The sequence below is a fragment of the Orussus abietinus genome, unplaced genomic scaffold, assembly GCF_000612105.2.
Source record: "Orussus abietinus isolate OABI.00-Male unplaced genomic scaffold, Oabi_2.0 scaffold26, whole genome shotgun sequence".
In the NCBI taxonomy this organism is placed as follows: domain Eukaryota; kingdom Metazoa; phylum Arthropoda; class Insecta; order Hymenoptera; family Orussidae; genus Orussus; species Orussus abietinus.
Genome location: NW_019395989.1, coordinates 870,613 through 890,021, shown reverse-complemented (window position 1 = coordinate 890,021; position 19,409 = coordinate 870,613). Strand labels below are relative to the sequence as shown.

At 50.3% G+C, this 19,409-nt stretch overlaps 1 protein-coding gene across 1 annotated transcript; it reads left to right on the top strand.

The window, feature by feature from the left end:
- The first annotated feature begins 10,169 nt into the window (after positions 1–10,169).
- LOC105703688 (sodium-coupled monocarboxylate transporter 1) lies at positions 10,170–19,387 on the top strand. The gene is made up of 6 exons (XM_012432261.2): positions 10,170–10,409; positions 14,477–14,843; positions 14,931–15,105; positions 15,528–15,682; positions 15,887–16,027; positions 16,438–19,387. Exons 2-6 carry the CDS (start codon positions 14,497–14,499, stop codon positions 17,570–17,572), a joined length of 1,953 nt encoding a protein of 650 aa, XP_012287684.1. The 5' UTR covers positions 10,170–10,409; positions 14,477–14,496; the 3' UTR covers positions 17,573–19,387.
- Positions 19,388–19,409: the final 22 nt, after the last annotated feature.

Below are 19,409 nucleotides of genomic sequence, written 5' to 3'. Positions count from 1 at the left end.
AATGCACGAATCCAAGCTCCATCCGTTATCATCTCGTGACTGCGATCACGTAGCTCGAGACGCCGTTGTAAAAAGTTGCGCTATCTCGAGGAGACAACCGGGTGCATCCGACCTTTATTACCCTCGACCGCGTGTGTACTCTTTCTCCTCGTGAACGTATCGTCGGAAGAAATTTTTAATTCCTGAAACCTTAATTCCTGAAAAATGTTTCTCATCAGCTTTCGATATCCGGGCCCGGGTTTTTCCTTCATTATGGGAAGGAAAATCCGAGCCGGTGTCAATGACTGCGCGAGACCGGTTCCGGCCTCCGGGGTAGGAGCCGAAAGATCGAGTGGCCGGAAAGGTGGTCATTAGGTCGCTCTTAATCGCGGATTAATGCCGGGGCGCCGGCATTTCACGGTACATAGGACCTACGTACAAATATAGAATTTACTCGGCGGATCGGCAGTGCCCAGGGTAGCCCTGCACCGCATTCGAGGCCGATCGTAACTAACCTCACCACGAGCATATTTACCTATCGACTGGAATAGGTCGACTACTGTGGTCGTCGTCGTCTCTCTCTCTCTTTCTCTCTCATATGCATCTCGTCCTTCGTTCTTCTCTCTCCTTCTCTCCCTCGCCGTCCTTTCGCGCCGGCGAGTATCTCCCTCTTTCTCCCATTCACGGCCGTCCCTATAGCGCGCTTTCTCTCTTTCGGTCCCGCGGGAGTCGCACTTGCAGCCGCTAATAAATTCTTCTCTCTCCGTCGCTCCACCGAGGACTCGGTATTCCCTTCTCACTCTTGCTCTCTCTCTCTCTCCCTTCACGTTTGCCGATAATCCGTTTCTCTCCGTTTATGCCCCTCCCCGGGGTATCAATTCACGCATTCCGAGCGCACTCGCCTCTTCGTGTTCCAATCATTTCGGGAGTTTGATATATATATATATATATATATATATATGTATTTTTTTTTACCTCCCTGTACATATTGGCGCGAATTTCGAGTTATCGGCTAGATCATTTTTTTTTTTTCGTTCGCCCTGTCTATGGTATAGCCGGAGCGTCCGATCGATTTTAAATAGCGCAATACGGAGGATAGGTTTTTTTTTTTTTCCGGGGCGGAGTTTGTTACACAATTTGTATCGCCGGCCAGTCGGTAGCAATATGCAAATTATGGAAGAGGGGGAGAGGGGCGGAAATATTTTGTAACGCGACCAGCTGCGACCGGATAAAGCTCCGAGTTCCGGAATTTAGTCCCGCGAATGGTCGCTCGTAAATCAAGGAAATTCATTGATCAATTCATCACCGCGGCGGGATTGTTTCGGAAAGGCTTGTTTCTCCGTTGAAATCGGCCCTGGGGGATTTTTGGAAATTCGCCAAGGGAGCATTTTTTATCCCCCTCCGACCCGACCCAGCTGGGCCATCGACGTTCCAATCATTCTCGGATTTTAATATTTGCCTGCTGTTTTTTTATTTCTCTTCCTCGGATGTCGAAAAATTATCGAGCCGCCATTTTTGATTTCCAGCCGGGACGATCCTTGGGCTAAAAAAAAGTCCCGGTAAATGAAACGGAGTACGGGGTGTTTTACAACCGAGGGGGTATTCGCTCAGGAAATCGAGTGGATTTTTTAACGCTTGAAAGTATGCGTTTTCACTGATTTTCAAGTGAATTCCGAGTTTATAACATTTTTTTTTTTTTGGAAGGGACTACTGGCCCGTCGAGGGCTCTCGTCATCCGGGGGAGAATCTATCATTCCGCCCGGAATCCGGCGGCATTAACGTCACTAACTGGCATGATTACGTAATTCGGCAAATAGAGTTCATCGAATGGAGTGCATGATAATAATTAATTATCAACCGGGCTTTATCGGCGGGCCATTAAAGGCATTCGTTGGTCGCGCTACGCGCCGCCGGCCCGGGAAGTTTACTCGCATTCAACGGCGACAGGGATAATGGGCTTAATGACGGACCTATTACACCCTGCCGAAGATATCCGATGGAGGAGCCATTAAAACTTGCCGAGTTTCCCTCGGTCGAGTGATCCGAGATTCCTCGAGTCTGCGGGAGATCGATCGTGAGCCCCGAAAAAAATATGAACCTACTCGTTTTTTTTTCACGATGAAAATGGTATATATCCCACCTTTTCATCCATGCACCGCCCTGCACTGCAACGATGACAATTTATTTTGAGTGAAAGAATTACAGGTGGAGTTGACAGGATGTTTCTTTGGTACGGTTCTATGTAATGTTTCCGCGGTTCAATGATTTTTTTTGTCTCAGGGTATCGACGCACGTCCTCGGTGTATCTGAAAGTCGAAATAAGAAATTGGGTCAAGTAGCGAGAGATAGGAAGTCCCCTTGGCGAAATAAAGCTCGAATTTAATATGGTTAATTCTTATCTGGACATGGGTTGATCTCGGTGTTCCTCGACGTTGCGACACTCCACGAGTTGGCGCATTTCTGGGTCTGCCGAACTTTCGGGGGAAAGAAAGAGACGAGGTATCGTCGACGTAGCGAGTTCGATCGTAACGGCGGGAAATGGCGGGGCAAAAAGGTTGCCAAGAGGCGGAGACGCATCTCCTCGTCGGGGATTAAAAAGAGGAGTCGCGGTCAATTAAGGAGTTATCTCGTAATTCCGAGGGGAAGGAGAGGAACGGCGACCTCGGGATGGAGCGCGTGACTGGACGTCACCACGTTCGCCGTCGAGTGCATCGATTAGGCCTGATCGATACCGGCTTCTGAATAAGACCGACCGCGATCGCCGGCGGATTGTTACCGCCAACAATGGCAACCCCTGAAATTCGACATTCCAAGTTTTAACGAGATTCCGCCGGCCTCGAACGAAAAGAAACGCGCGGCTCCTTTTTCCTCGAGGGCGATGATTCTTTTCGCGCGTTGAGGTGACGCGAAAGGGCCATTCTATGTATATTAAACGCGCCGAATAACGCCCAAAATCGGGACCTAAATAGGATTCGGAGTGCAAACGTCTCGAGCAATTCCTTCCCTAAATAATCGGCCGGCCGATTGACCGCGATAAATCAGATCCGCAATCTCGGCGGGTTTATGCCCGGTTTTTCCTCGCGGCCAGGCAATCTCCCGGAATCGATATTCGCATAGGTGGAGTAGAAACCCGAGATAGCGGTAACCCCATAGATCAATAAAATTCCCGGGGACTTGTAGCGGCCCTGGGTCTTACTCCGCTTTTACGACCCGCAGTTCGAGGATTCGCCGACCCGAGATCGCGTCCGAAATGAAGGAAAACCGTGAAAATCAGTTTTCGACCCCCGCGACGAAAGAAAAAAAAATAAAACCACTAATAGAAAAGAATCCCATAATTAAACTCTGCGCGGGGAAATTATTCGACTATAATGAAATATGTTTCGCGGCGAAGTTTATTTCGGAGATATTTCCTGTGGACGAGAAAATAAACACTACCGCGAAAAAAAATGAATTCCCCGGGGCGGCGCAAATTTCGTTCATGGTTCAGGTATTTACTGGCGAGGACGATATCATTTCGCCCGTCTATGCAAATTTATTTGCCGTCGGTGATGTTATCAGCGGACAGGAATCGAGTTGCATCGAAAATAATGGTTTTTGGATTTTTTCGGATTTTTTTCTTTTTTTTTTCTCGTCCGAATCACGTGCGTCGCCTTCGGCGTCTGAAAAAGCCGCGGGAAAGGCCGTCTCGCGGCTTTGGCGGGACGCCTCCCTCGGGGAGGCGACGAGTCACCGAGCAAATATTTGGCAGCCTCCGCGGGCTGTTAGGCTAAATCGGCCATTAATTATCCACTGTTTGTGTCGGTGTCGCGACCGTGCGTGACGGGACACGTGCCTAGAGGAGCCGCCACTCGTAGGAACTTCCCCAGGTTTTCGAGTTCCGCGGCGACGTCGTCACGTGCGCTCCGATGGAGGATTAAGGAGACGTTAATTGATTAACTGGTCTCCTAGGGAAAAACTAGTCGAATGTAAGTACATGGGAATAAATCTCGATCGGAGATCTGTTGGCGGACGATTAACCTTGGCGCTCGCGTTGCTCGCTTTTAATGGTTACATCGAGCGGTTAGACGGGCTTTCCGTTTTTCCGCCGTTTTTACGGGGAAATTATTTAATCGCCGCCCGACGAGCGGGTTCGAACGCAATTGGCACGGGAGTCAATTAAATCGGGATTTAATTAAGACTCACCTGGGACTGATTTCGGTTATGTCCGCGCCGAGTACTCGTTAATCGATTAATTGACTCCGGGGGGACGGATTAATCGAAAATTTGATTACCCCCCCCCCCCCCGGAGGTTACACGTGGTAATTAGACAGTACACGTTAAGTGGGGAGGCCTTTGAGACCGGGTGCGACCCTTGAAGGGTAAATCGCTCATTCGACTAATCGATCACTCTATTACGCGATCGATCGATTGTCGGATTAATTGGCCGGTTGATTAATTAATTGTCAGTCGCAAAGTAACTGCGCCGTACTTTCGCCATCTCGTTGCAAACGAGTCGGATCGATACGAACATTTGCTCGTTGAATATAGTTGTGTCCTTTTAATTAGCGGTATTCGTAAAGTGACATGGCCTATGTCGAAGCAACGACGTGATTGCTCGGCTCGTCGACTCGTCAATGGATAGGAATTTTTTTTTATTGCGATCACGTGCTCGTCTCGAGTAGCTCCATAATTTGTTCGTCCGTGGATTCGTCGTTTCAGCTGGTTTGGTTAGGGTTAGGTCATGATGCTCCGCTTGGCCAAATTTTCGCAACGCCCCATTCGGATGATGTATCGACGATCGATTACGGGAATGGAATCCCTGGAATCCGCAAGATACGTGGTCACGCGTCGTGAATAAATTTTTTTTCGATTTCGCTTTAAATCTCGGGCTCGAAAAAAAAAGGGAGAAAAAAAAATACGGACCCCCTGGGGAGGTCGGATAAAGAATTCCGACGCGGAGCTTACGGTAGCGACTGTGAATACATGTGTATAAATTCGAATTAGCTTCGGATAAAATGCGTAGCCTTTTTTTTTTGTCGGTTTTTAGCGGGTATCGCTGATAATTGGCCGGATCCGAACGGCTCGGGAGGAGGTGTAACAAATTTGACGTGACCAAATTTCCCCCGTATAGCCGCGAGGCAATTTGGCCCGTTCGTTTTCCCGGCGAATTCGGAAATTAGCCGGGCGCGTGTCCTGAGAATTAACAACCGGCCGAATCGTGTCGCGTTTGCCGCTAATTTTCAACTTTGTCGCGGACGGATCTAAATGCAAACACGGGCCGAAATAATACGCGAGCCGACTTAGCTTCGAACGCGTCCGATTCGCACTCGATACACGTACGTGTCCGCGCGCGACGTAATTGCCGGGTGCATAATTTCCAGGAGAACTAATTCTACTTTGTGCAGTTCATTATCCGACGTCACTGCGCGCTAATTGAAACGAAAAGCCGACGGTTTCGCTAAAACACGGCCCGTACCCCGGGGAATTTTAATAAAATGTAATCGGATCGAGAAGCGACCCGCAACGTTTCGCCAAACTTTTGGTTTACCTTTTAAGGGAAAATTTCGAATTTGAATATTTTTTTTTCCCCCGTATCCCGATTTAAATTTCGGCCTCGGTCAAAGGCTCGGAAGTTGAGTGCACTCGGCTCCTATGGATTTCCTCCGGCGGGACTTTAGCCAATGGACTCTTTACGGCCGCTCTCTCGCGACCTGGTGCAGATTTTGCATACAGAACGAATCGTAAACCAGGCTTCTTGAGATAGGTCCTGCTTTCGCGGGGAAGTGTTTCCTCCCTCTAAAAATCATTGTTTCATTATCTTGGAATTTACAGTAAAGAAGCAGGGCCTTAACTCGAAATCTCGACCGCTCTCCCGGGAGCGCGGCCTAACCTCTCCAGGGACGGCGTGTCGGCTCTCCGATACGCTTTATATCGCTGGATTTTTCCTTCCTTTATCCGGATATTTCGGTTCCTCGTTCGTAAAAATGCTCCGGATTCTCGAATGAATACCGACCGGAGTTATTCGAATGCAAATTCTGACGTGACCGTAGCCACGAGTCGCACCTTCGCTCGGGATAAATCCGCCCGAAGACGGATCGAGCATCCGTGAGCCCAGCAACGCGTTCGGCTAACTATCGGCCAAGTTCCGTCGGAGTTTGATCAATCTGCCTTTAGTTAAATCCATACTCCCATAATTCCGGAGCAGCCAAAGTCCTAAACTACGATCCGCGTTCCCTCGACCGTCCGTTTCTCGCGGATCTCTCCCGTGACTTCTACGTCGGGTTATTTCCGGCTAATGTCCCGCCGTCCTCGGTCAAGGTGCGAACTCGATTCCCCGAAAACACGGGGTGTATTTACTTTCGTCCGCGTAAACTCCGGGAAATTAGTTAACGCCTCCCGTATAATTTCCGTAATTATTCGGCTGTAAGGGAATCGTCGAATTTCGGAAGTTGGGGACGAGCGACGCCCACCGTGGACGCGGAGAAGTTGGATACTTACCGTCCCCTGGGAGTGGCAAGTTCCCGGCGCACCTTTTCGAAGCGGCAACGGCCATACTTTGTGGGAAAAAATGGAAAGTTCCCGGGGGAAGAAGCGCTATATAATTTGAAATGGTTCCGAGAGGTGGCGAGGATCCTCCGGGGTTGCAGTCGATGCCTTAAAGTTCGTTCCTTACGGTTCCTCGAGGGTGGCAAGTTATTTCCCGGGAAAGTAGCCGCCGTGGCTCGTTGAGCCGACGAGGCGCTCCGTTGAACTCACGACGTGCCCTGCGAAAACGCTATTTTCCCGGCGCAAGGACGCCGACCCGGAAGTGGACTCGAACCTGCGCGCGGCGACGGCGCGGGCGCACCGTCTAATTTCCCGGCACTCGACTATGTGAAATAATAATTTTTTTAATCGATAACATATTTCTCTGGTTCAATGAGGTCTTTTGTCAGGGTATGTACCACGAAGGATTTTTTCCCGTATGCGAGGGGAACGCAGGGCCACGATGTATTCTTGTCGACGTTTAAGAGGCCTTATCCCATCGCGACGACTCCGGTGGAGAAAAGTTTCGTGAAAATTGTCGACGAAAATTGATCGTCCTCCACCATGGGAGTTTCCGGGGCTGTACGTACGAGCGTGAGCTCGACCTCTCGAGTTCCGGTTTCCCGCCCGGCCGTGGAAAAAGAAGAATCCTCGTCTGAACTTACACGCCATTTTCCCCTGCCCCGGGGTTAGGTGCAATATGCACCGCTAATTGAACCACTGAATTAGAGCAGCACGAAGGAATTCAGGGAGCGCTTTTTTCCGGGGTTAATTCTCTTTTCCTATTTTTCGAGGGAATCCTTCCTGGTGCGTAACGCTCGTCCTAATTCTTTTATCATTTCCCGAGTAAGAATTTTTTTTGTAATCGAATACAAAAATACGGAATGATCTCGCAATATCTCCGGAATCTCCGGAAAATAATATAAGGAACGCCTAAATCCGATTTTCGCGGCAAGGGGAAATAATTTTTAAGGGGGTGACAAAATCTCATCCGGGCTCCCGAGAACGGGCGGTTAATATCCGAGATTAATCGGATGAAAGTTGCATCGAAGGGGCCGGTTTAAATGGAAATTACAGAATGCTCCCCGTGAAAAATGGCGCGAACAAAGTTCCGGGGAAAAGTGGACTTTAACCCATTCACCCCAGCTGGTAACTAAAATTGCCGCCCCGGAAGTTCGGGCCGCTCTCTCGCCGTCCAGAAAATAAATCCCCCATTGGTCTCTTGCCGCTGTTTGCAGCCACTTCGGCTCTTTAATTGAAAATAACGATACGTGCAAGCGCGAGTCAACGGCCTTCCCGAAAAACCGAGAAAAAACCCCTCGTAAATCGAAAGGAATCGAATTCCCGCGAGAGGAAAATATCGTCCACCCGATTTTTCGAGCCCGCGATCGAGTTCCCCTGCTTTCTCAAAATTTCCACCAAAAGGGAAGAGCGACTGCACAGCTTCCTCGATTCCTCCGCGTCTTTCGGATTTCACGGCCCGACACCTCCCCTGGAACGGAAACGAACGAAACTCAAGAATAACGAGTCCGTCTTCCATTGTAAACCCCGGGAGTTTATGAAATACAAAACGCGCGAGGGAGACGGAAAAAACGAGAAAACGAGGTAAAAACCGAAAACCGCCAAACGGGCTCGCAAAAGTGCGGGATATTTCAGCGTGAAAAGTGCTTTTCGGAAAAATCCTCGCCGCTCCGGGGGAGGGATTCTCTTCGCAATCCTCGTTAGTCATGCGCGACTATCGTGGAAATGGCCGCTTCGGGCGGCGTATTTTTGCTCTCATTTATGACGCAGCTGGAGAACAAAAAAAGAGCGGAGGACCCGTCCATAAAACTCTAACCACGCAATTATGAAAAGTTTCCCACGCCGTTTCCCTCTCGAGCTCTCGCGTCGCGCCGCGCCGCGTCGCGCCGCGTGGCGTGGAGTGGAGCGTCGCGGCGTTCATCACGTGCCGCGCGACGCGGTCCCCTCTCGCGGAACTCCCTCGTAAACAAGTTTATCGTAGTCCCGAAGAATCAGCGTCACCTTTTCCATATCCTAACACGCGTCTAACCTCTCTCCCTCTCTCTCTCTCCAACCCGTCGAAAAGTTCGAGCCGAGAGATAGCCCGAGCGTTTCGGCTCGCTAATACCTTGTAACACATGCGACACGTAATCCGAACCTTGGGCGACACATGCAGAGCGCAGTTACTCGCTCCTACTCGGGGAAATTCCCTCGACCGATTACACGGAGGCGGGAAAGTCGCGGGAGAATTTTCCTTTCCCCCCTTATTCTCTCTGCGTCGGTTGAGGGAAATGTCGCGGCCAATCGTCGGGCGATTTCGCGAGGGGCAAAATTGCCCGTAAAATCGATTCGGTTAAGGGAAATGCGGGAAATCACGCGAGCCGGCTAAAGTCCCGGCGTTGCGCGTTGGATCAGGTCAGTTAAGGCGGCGGAAACCGCCGCCATCTTGGCGTGCCGGTGAAGCCTGCGGCTTTCGGCGATATATATGCTCCCAGAGCCGATAGCAACATTATCTCGCGTTACCGAATGTTTACGTTGGTTGGGTAACGCGCCCGTCGACATGTGCTTCCTAACCGGTGGGAACGTGCCGAATATAAATCAATTCCGTATCCATCGGCCGCTCCCGAGCAAATATCCAAGATGGCCGCGAGAACTTGTTCTCAATTTTCTGGAGAGATTTTTCCCGAGTCATTTTCGGAGAAAAGTTTCCCCTGCTCGAGCGGCCCGGTTTCGGGCAATTACGTGCAAATGCCGCGGGTAATTGCGCCGCATGCCCGGCGACACGTGGAATCGAAACAAGACTCTCATGAAAAGTCATGGCGGGCCGGGCGCATGCAGATGTTGAATTTCGATCCGGCCGTAGTTGGATATCCCATTTCCCCGTAGGGTCGCAATCTCCTTCGGCGTACCTGGGACCACAAAGGGAGCCTTAAATCGACCTGGAATAACTCATGAAAATTCATGTCGCGTGCTACCGCCATGTCGCGGAATTCATGCGTTCAATTTCGATATGTCCCCGTAATAACGTATCTCATTTCTCCGACGCATTAGACGATATAAAAAGGACTCCTCGGTCGGAACTAAGCCTGACGGTTGTCTGGTGGCACGTATGTCCGTTACGGTATAATTAACCCGTGTATAGAAATCCGGGACGACCGGCGCTCGCGTATTTATAGGCGAGCACGACTGGTTATCTAGCCGCGCAAAAACCGCCTTCGTGTCCGCCTGCATAAAGCAAACTATTAGCCGATTTAAAGCCGCTCGTAAAAATTTACGCCGCCGCGGAACGCGGCGCGGGGGTTGCGTAAAGAGGCATCCGGGAAGGATATTCGAATTTCGACGTCATCGCGATCGAAAGAAACGCCGCTTTTATCGCTCCGACTGAGAAGCGTACGAGTCGCCATTTTGTGCGATCGAGAGGCATCGTCCAAAAGGATACGTACAGCTCACGTTGGAACATTCTTTTTCCCCGATGGGGAAAGGTCGAAGAAAAATCTTGTTTCTTTCTCCGGGAAATTATTTCTTTCTTCCACTCGGGATAATTACCGCGGCCGCTATCGCGCGTTATCACGGCTGTCGACAACGCTCGAGTGGTCGATACCGGTCGCTTTGGACTTTTTGATCGGAACAAACGACAGTCGCGAAACTAACGGCGACGTCGTTAGTCCTCGTGGAAACTCGAAGAGATCCAAGATGGCCGCCGAAGTCGCTCGGATTCGCTCGAGGTGTCCGATGTCGGATGTCGACCGGTCGAGCGCGAACAGTCGAGTGCTAATCAAATTGCATTCCGAATCGAGATCGAAGTCTTTCGCCCTGCTCGATTACCCTCGTCTGGCGCACAATCGGGCTTGATTCGATCGCGTTCAAAGAAGCGTACATCCACGCCTCGGCCTCGAATTTTCGCACCTTCGGTCGCCTCCGCACAGGTATTCGTCGAAGTGATCCCCTAAAGGCCGGCACACACCGAACGAATATTGCCGTCGAACGTACAAGTTCGTTAGGGTCGGTCAAATCGAAGTCCGTAAAATGTTGCATTTTTGAAAATTGAACATCGAAAATGTGCATTTTTTGGACTCGGCTGGTGCGGCGGTTGAATCCTCTCTTTTTCTTGGGGTTAGGTTGGTGCCGGAACTGCGCGATACGCGACGTTGTTGCAACGACTTGTCGGTGGTTTACGAGCTGGAATTCTTTCTTGTCGGCTAACAGTGCGGCGTTTAGAACGCGCCTCGAAGGAGTGCGCATAGCTCTCCCTATCTACCCAGCCATAACCCATAACCCATTTTGATCCAATTTTGATACGTTAGAGTATTCACCGCGCGTATACCTTTTCCCTATCTTCAGGGCCATAATCCATAACCCATTTTGATCAATCTTCGAGCCTCGGCGTGCTCGCCGCGAGAGGAATCTCCGCGGAATCGTTATCTCCTATCTCGAGGAGTTTCGAAACGTCAACGTCGTCGTTGAATGGCGCGCCGCGAGAGCGCGTTGGCGCTCCCCTTAAGAAATTCAAATCTCTCGATCCATGGAAGATGGAATATCGAGCGAGGGCTCGTTCCCCTCGTAAAGAATCGCGGTTCTTAAAAAAAAAAATCGAGACCCACGGAAAAGGAGAAATGACCTTTTAACCGCCATTTTGGACCCCAACTCGCACCTCGTGGAGCCGATTTCATGGAGTGACTGAAAAATTCCAAAAAAATTCTGAAACAATCGCGGGACAAGATGGAACTCTTCCTCGATGTCTCGTTCAACTGCCGGAGACGCGGGAAAAGTCGCGGGACGAATTTCGTAATCTAATTGTCGTCGGTGTGCCGAATTTCCTGGAACTTTGACGTAAGCTTCAAAGCCCCGCGCCGGCTAGAATTAAACCTAATCTCGAAGTTCCAGGGCGCGCAGAAATCATTTTAAGCCGGGCTGAGCTCGGTCTAAATCTTGCCGAAAAGCGTCGGTAAATAACGTAGACTGAAACTGGTTTACTTCGGCTCTGTGAAGTTCACGCAATAAGGTCCCGGGGTAACGAGGTCCCATTTTGCCTTAGCGAGCCTTATCGTGCGAACTTCCTCGAATCGGCGAGCCGGTATCCTTTTTTATTTTCTTTGCCTTCGCAAACAGTAAATGGGTCATAATTGAGACGCTCGTTTCCCGGAAGGCGTCCAAAGAGTCAGACGCGCCTTTTAAGCGGAGATCTTCGGAGGATCGGCCACGGCCGCGGATCCGCCATTTGGGTACAGACTACGCGCGCGTTACCGAAGCCGCCAGAAAATTCCCCCCCTCGGGACTCGAGAAAATTTACTGACTTTTCCGGAAACCGTCGATTCAGGTTTCTCCCCGACCGATGTTTATGAAAATGCGAAAGAAAAAAAATCCCGAGACAAGAGGTAGATTTTCTTCGTGTTCCTTCGCCTCTAATTTCCTTCGCCGTAACGAATTAGATGACGCAAACGGCGCGCGCATTATGCGCTTATTTTTGCCTTTTTGCGAAATTGAAAATTTTCTCGCGATAACGAGCCCCGAAGAGAAGCCCCCGTGATTTCGATACGCGGCACCTTGGAGGGTATTTCAGGACTTTTAGGGAAATTGGTAAAATTCGAGGGCGGGCATTTTTCTTTCACGCGGATGACTTCTTGTTTGTCGAACTCCTTGTCACGGTCTCGGTACATGTTCGGACTATTGTTTGTCCGGGGCTTTCAGATATCCGAGACAACATTCGATCTCGATAGAATTTGATTCCGATGAGTCATAAGATCCAAGCATCTTGATCTAACTGGATTAGCTCGATTTTTTTTCTCCTGTCTCAGGTGTCGACTCGAGGTGCGAGTATTAATACCCAGGAAATTTTAGAAGTTGTCTTCAGACGACGGAAGTCGTCGCAACTGAAGATGACGTCCGATCGAATAAAACGACCCGGTGGATCCATTTTTTCCGGAGCACCTAAAAAACCAAGACTCGGGAAAAAAAGTCGACGCGAGCGCGATCGAATTTTTATCGGATTCGGCCAATCGGCCACGCGAGATAACGACCGGCCTCGAATACGGAATTCGATTCCCTCGACTTGGAAGTCTGAAAATCGAGATCCAGCCGGTTTTGCTTTCCCTTTGCTTCGGCCATCTTGACGGAAGTATTTATACGCGAGGTGTTCCAGATGACGCCCTCGATAAGTTCGGCAGAGTCGGAATTAATCTGATCACGGGTTCAAAAGGAATTTCATACAAACAAATCACGAGCGATCTCCGCAAGGCCGATCGGATCGTCGCATTGAACACTGGTCAAGGGGAAATTTTCCAGCTTCTTCTACTTTGGCCTTGTGAGATTCCTCTACGAGTTGTCCGTTCAAGCCCAACCACGCACGTCCGACCATGACTTTCCGAATCCCCTTGTGACGAGATCGTCCGACTTACGTGCTCCAAAGTCTTGTCTCTACGTTTCAGACATTTCATCAGGAAATCCCTTCGCAGAGGGGATACCCGATACGAAGGATCCTGATTCGTTTCGACCCCGTCCCGATCGGAGCGAGTCAGGATTTTCGCCGTTTCTATAAATGTCGGATTACGTCTTTCAGACAATTCTTGACAGGCGGGGAATCGCGGGGGACGGCATGGAAAATACCAAAGGGGGCGGAGGAAAACCGGGGCGCAACCGGTGTTCCATTATCGAGGCGGTAAACTCCGGGATCCGAAGAGTCCTGGAGGGACGTCTTCGGGGATGCAACCTTGACACCCCGGGATCGACCCTCCCGAACCCTAGGGACCTCCCCTGGACCCCCGGAGATAGGCTCGACCAGGATCAACTCGATTTCCGATCCCCCTTTTCGCGTTTTGGCACGTCCGGACCCCGCGATGGCTCCCTCGGAAAAGGAACGAAAAGTCCTGCTTTTGGCAGCCGCGAACTTCCTCCGGGGGATGCTTTTACTCTAATGGCGCACTTCGTCCTTGCGGGAATGTCCCTCGGACGCGTAGCGAGGATCCTTACGTACTCTTAAATTACGGAAGCGCGCAGTTACCGCCGGTTATTTGTCTCCCGAATGAGGGGCCGCAGGGGGGGCGGTAATTCAGGGAGACTGTTGCTGCGACGAGATCTTCCCGATCGTTTTTATCTCGCTTTAATTTGCGACCGGGTTGGAAGGTCGCGGGAGGTGAGATTCGGGCTCTTGCCGGGGCTCCGAAGGGGTTTCCTCCAGACCTCGAGGTGATACGAAGGGGTGACGCGCAAAATCTTGGTTTCGCAAATTTCGTCGTTTCCAGGACCTCCACTTTTTGCAAAAAAATGGATAACCAGCAAAACCAATTTTTCTTGTCATCCTATTCTCGAAGTCATGCGATCAACTTTCGCAAGCGAAATTGACAATTTCGTATACGCCTTTTACTGGCATCGGTGTGAAATTCTTCATACGAAACTGTTCGCGTGCGAAAGAAAAAAAAATCAAATAAACTCGAGAATCGGACCCCAGGCCTCCGGATCGACGCGAGTCAGCTGATCGGTCGGCGTGTTCGTCGGCTCGTCTTAGAAGCGATTCGCGACATCGCTCCAATTGGCGTCGTCGTGGCAACGACCGCGGCCGTTTGGCCTATGCACCATTGACACCGGTCACGAGTGCTCGCGCCAAGAGTGACTCAAGCCTAGCACGCGCCGAGCGACGTCGCTTTAGCCGAATAACGTATGGAGGTGGGACCAGCGTTTGAGTGGGGGATCGAGAAGAGGGAGTCGTTTGCCCGAGCGGCTCGATAAACAGCGTGCCGACTGAAGATAAGAGGAGTGGGTCTTTGGGTCATTGGCATAATAAGCTCGAAGTGCTTCACCTAGACAGTAGTCAGTCCCGGGTAGTGCTTCGATCCACCAGCACTCCTCGACACCCACCAGCCTCCTGCCGGTCCAAGAACCATCCGACTCCTTTGAGCGCATTCTGCATCTCCTGGACCCCTCCGATAGCTCTCTTCCTACTTACCGTCGCCATTTTGGAGAACGCCTCCGAAGACTGACCGAAACGTTGCCCGTCTAGAGCCGGGCTGCACCGTAGCGATGGACTCCTTCATGGTCATCGACTACCTGGTCTTCGTGGGTTTCATCGTGGTGTCCTTCGTCATCCCGCTATGGGGCAAGTTCAGGGCGAGGAAAAAGGAGACCAAGGCTGACTACGTCTTCGCCACTGGCAAGGTCTCCATGGGCGCCATGATGCTGTCCATCGCTAGGGGAACGCTCGGGGTGCGCTCCTTTTTAGGCTACCCTTCCGAACTGTACTATAGAGGCACCGCCATGTGGGAGACCCTTTATGGGATGCTTCTGGCGTATCCTATCGTCTGCTACGTCTTCGTCCCGGTTTATTACAACCTCGGGATCACCTCGGTGTATCAGTACCTGGACATGAGGTGAGACTCCTTTGCGATTTTTTTTTTCTGGTTAGTCCACTGATCGCGACGAGCGTTTGGTGTATCGTTTCCATCTTGGTGGTCCAGGTTCAAGTCCAAGCTGGTGCGATGCCTGGCCAGCTTCTCCTACGTCATTAGGAGTCTCTTGAATCTGGCGGTGACGGTTTTCACCCCTTGCGTAGCCCTGAAGACGGTCATCGGCCTACCGTACTGGGCCAGCATCTTCGGGATCACCACGATCTCCGTGGTCTTCACTATCATGGTGAGAAATAATTTAAAATATCTTTATGGTATAGTCTTGAAGACCTTCGCGCGCTACTCCATCCTCGAGACCGTGAACTCGTACCAGGTTAAATAAATTTTATTTATTCAATTCTACCTGCTTCATCCGTTGCACTTTATTCATAATTGAGAGCGAAAAAATGAGCGACGAGTTTACATCTTGAAGAAGCGACGCTAAGGTGCTTCCGGGCTTCTCGTTAAGGAGTAATTACGGGCTGCTCGGATAATGTGTACACGTGGTGTAGTCATTCGCTCCTCCATATCGTCGTCGTTATGTCATAGAAATCGGGAACGAAGTATCGCGGAGTTTGAAGGCACTTCTGAAAATTTGCGTCGTGACGTTCGATGCCGATTATTCGTATCGTTGATTAATTGTTGAAAAATCGTTTTACCAATTTTCAGGGTGGGTTGAAAGCCGCCATTCTTTCCGACGTGATCCAAGGCCTCACCATGGTGGGCGTCTCCGTGGCCATCATCATCCAAGGCGTTGTCGATGTCGGGGGAGTCTCCCCTGTAGTCAACATCACTCAAGAACGAGGACGTCTGGATTTCTTCAAGTACGTCGTCTTTAATAATACCTCAGCTCATAACCAAGGACTGTCCTTAGGACTCCGCAGCCCACTTTTGATAACAAATCCTGATAGTCAAGACGTCGCTCCGCAAAAAAAAAAAAAAAAAATCCGCCGGTTGTTCTACGGCTAAAGGAGCAGGTTGCGATATAAGAAATATATCTAAATCACGATTTGTTAATTTTTCTGCAGCTTCGACATGGATCCCAGGATCAGGGTGACCACGATCTCCGCCCTCCTTGGCCAACTTTTCATGAGCTTGTCAGTCTTCGGTTGCCAGCAGAACTTCGTGCAGCGATACTGCAGCATGAGTAGCCGCAGCAAAGTTGTGAAGTACGTATTAAACTTAGGCAATGTAACTTCCTCGAATTGCGGGATCTGAATACTCGGCAGCTCGTTATCACGAGCCGGACGATTCTTTCCACGATCCTATAATGCAAGGCGTGGAACACGGGACTTGGTGGTGACATCTTGGGAGTAACTTCGGTCGAAAGTGGCTTCCCACTCAGTTTACGTAAACTTGGTATCTCTCACGGTCTCTCGCCTTTTTTTCTCTCTCAACGTGACGAGGAAACTCGCAATAAATTATCTCCTCGCGAGAAAGGCAGTGAGATCATTTGTTGACTGGGAGTTTGCATAAATCTACATGGAAGGCCTTAACGGTGAACGTTGATTCTTCATCGTGTTGAATATTGGATGATCGGATGCAGATTAAATAATGTTGACTTTGGCTGATCTTTCAGGACGATGATGGCGAACATGCCGGTGATCACCGTGTTCTTCAGTTTGTCGTGGGTTGTCGGGATGGTGATCTTCGCCAGCTACGCCGACTGCGACCCTTTGAGTCTGGGATACATCGACAAGTTCGACGAAATCGTGCCGTTCTACGTGGAGGACAAATTCGTGTACCTCCCGGGGCTCCTGGGTCTGGTGATGGCAACTCTCTTCAACAGCGCCCTAACACTGGCAGTTTCAAACTTGAACTCCCTAGCCACGGTGACTTTCGAGGACTTCCTAAGTCACCTGCCGATCCTGAGCGACTTGAAGGACACCCAGCAACTGCGCTTCATCAAGATCATCGCGGTGATCTACGGGTTCCTGATCATGGGAGCGAGTTTCCTGGTGGGAATGCTGTCGGGGGTGATAGAGTCTTCCATGCTGATGACCTCGGCGACGTCCGGCCCTCTTCTGGGAGTGTTCGTCCTGGCCATGCTGGTGCCATGCGCGAACTGGAAGGGAGCCTCGGCAGGCATGATCTTCAGCCACATAACGACCCTCTGGATCACGTTCGGGAGCCTGACCGTGGAGAAACCCTCGGAGACGCTTCCCCTGTCTACAGCAGGCTGCCACAACGATACCTTCTCCAGCCACGTGAGGACGCCGGAAAACATCCTGAGTCTCCTGCCCACCGACTTCTCCGACAGCAGACTGCCCAGCACGACCAGTGCCCCGCACCTGGAAGTGCCCATGAACCCCTTAACCTACCTGTACAGCATAACGTACATGTACTACGCCCTGATCGGCAGTCTGAGCACGGTCATCGTCGGCATCGTCGTAAGTTTGCTGACTGCCGATCCCAAGGGGGACATGTACGAGGACCACTTGCTGCACCCCGCGGCTCTGAAGCTCTCCAAGATATTTCCAGGTCGACCCAGGCTCTACACTGGAAGCACTCGTCTTGGCGACGAGGCGACCGAAAACACCAACGCCGCGTCCTCGGCTACCTCGATCACCAATGACGACAAGGCCACCTCTAGGCGCAGTTTGTGCGACGACAACAAGGTGCACCTAGACGACAACTACATCGAGAGGCTAAACGCCTTGAAGGGCGCCACTCTTGACGTCACCAACGAGATGTCCAAGGGAACCAAGCTCTGACAGAGAGTGCTGGACGTTGTGGAGCTCGCATGGACTCTTCCGGTTCTCACCAGCCTGAATGGACTCGGTTTGGGCTTCGGAAGCCTGGTGCCGGGTTCCTCTCGAAGACGTTCCCGGACCCCACTGGGCGCCCGGGTTGGGATCCTCGAATTGGAGGACAAGAACGTGGACGAGGGAGCCGGTGTCCTAGAAATAGACTGATGACTCCTTGCTCATAGTGTGTACATATCGTAGGAGCATCGAGTCCGATGCGCTGGCTGTGTTACTCGTTTCGTCCCTTGGTGCCGATGGTCCTCGAGGTCCGTTCGAGCTGTCTCGTTATTTGGGGCAGCTCCAGGGACGTGGACGCAGCTCGTTTGAAAACTCTTTAAAGATCCTGTCATGCCGTTCGGGATGGAATCCTAGAATTGGGGCGCCAAGGGACGAATAGGGAACTCGGTAGCCTCGGAGCGGAGAGATCATTTGCTTGTAACGTGCAATCGAATCGAATCGGATACGTCATGCGTGCACGAATTGAGCAAGAATTTTTAATTTTTAGTTCTCTCGATTAATTGTTACACGTACCGTCTACTGGCGATCGAAGTAGACCTATCGCTTCACTTCTATGAAGTGCGACCGAGAGGAATCGGTGTTCGGGTACAGGACACCGATCGACGCTCCTCACTTAATCCCCGAGAGAGGGACGCTAACATCGCGTGTTATTTTCTAAGATGTAAAAATGAAGAGGAGGAAAGTATAGTTGGCGCTGAAATTCATTACGGTACCGAAAACCGCATTTGACGACGAATTCTCCGGATTCTGGAGGAACGATCCGGGGAATCTTTGAGAAATTGCCAGGAGCATAATGCACCTCCGGATCGTCCTGGATCCCGATTTAATCACGAAATGGACCTGCCATTTCATTAGGAAAATTGGCAACGAATGCGTGACGCATTACTGTATAGCGTGCAGCATTCATTCTCCCGGGGCGTGATATATCTGCCAACTGTGCATTAGCGCCAACTTTACCGATATGGATGATAAGCCGAAGAGCTCTTCTCCACTTCGCGAAGCGTTTTGCTTTCCGTCATTTTACTTGCGTTCGTGAAATATTCCCCTATATTTCTGGAAATTTGACTTATCGCCTCGGCCCGCTATCTGCGCCCCTCTTTTGTAATCGGCAAAGCAAACATGTCCGATAAAAAGTCAAGCCCGACGTTTAAGTGGACGCATTAATGCTACTTAAAACGGTGTTTAAAAATGTCGAAACCCAGAATTGCGTCTATGGCTTTTGAACTCGCTTTTCTCGCTTCACTCCTGATATTATTTATTTATATATTGTCATTTTATTGCACTATGCCATTTTACCCTCTCTCGATTTTATTTAGCAAGTCGTCTTAAAATTCCAATTTTCTTTACGACAAAATTCAGAATTTCTAAAAATGGCGGATGAGATCGACGTTGGTCAATTTTCGGATTTTTATGAAAACCGAACCCCGAATTACGGGAATGTTTGCTGCACACTGTATGTTAACAATTTCGTTTTTCTAGGAGATAAATGACCACTTTTGCAACATTACGGGAGATACGGCGAGGAGGGAAAAAATTTGTACATAGACGCAAGTGTGCTCACTAATGCGAACGCGGGTGTATTTTATTTTCTTCGAGACTCAAAATGGCCGGTTTTTCGAAATTCAGCCGTGATTATGACGGAAACGCCGGCTATCCGAAAGATCATTATTCTTACGATTACCTCGTCTCGTGTTACGACAAAACGTGTACATAAATCTGTGTATTGCGTGTATAGCTGCATATAAATATGATTTAGCCCTTTTACAACACGGTCGACGTAATTGAT

Excerpts from the sequence above, each read along its gene's own strand:
- LOC105703688 (XM_012432261.2), top strand. The coding sequence starts at position 14,497 with ATGGACTCCTTCATGGTCATCGACTACCTGGTCTTCGTGGGTTTCATC. Across the intron at positions 14,844-14,930 it reads TATCAGTACCTGGACATGAG|GTTCAAGTCCAAGCTGGTGC; the intron begins GTGAGACTCCTT and ends TTGGTGGTCCAG. Across the intron at positions 16,028-16,437 it reads AGCCGCAGCAAAGTTGTGAA|GACGATGATGGCGAACATGC; the intron begins GTACGTATTAAA and ends CTGATCTTTCAG.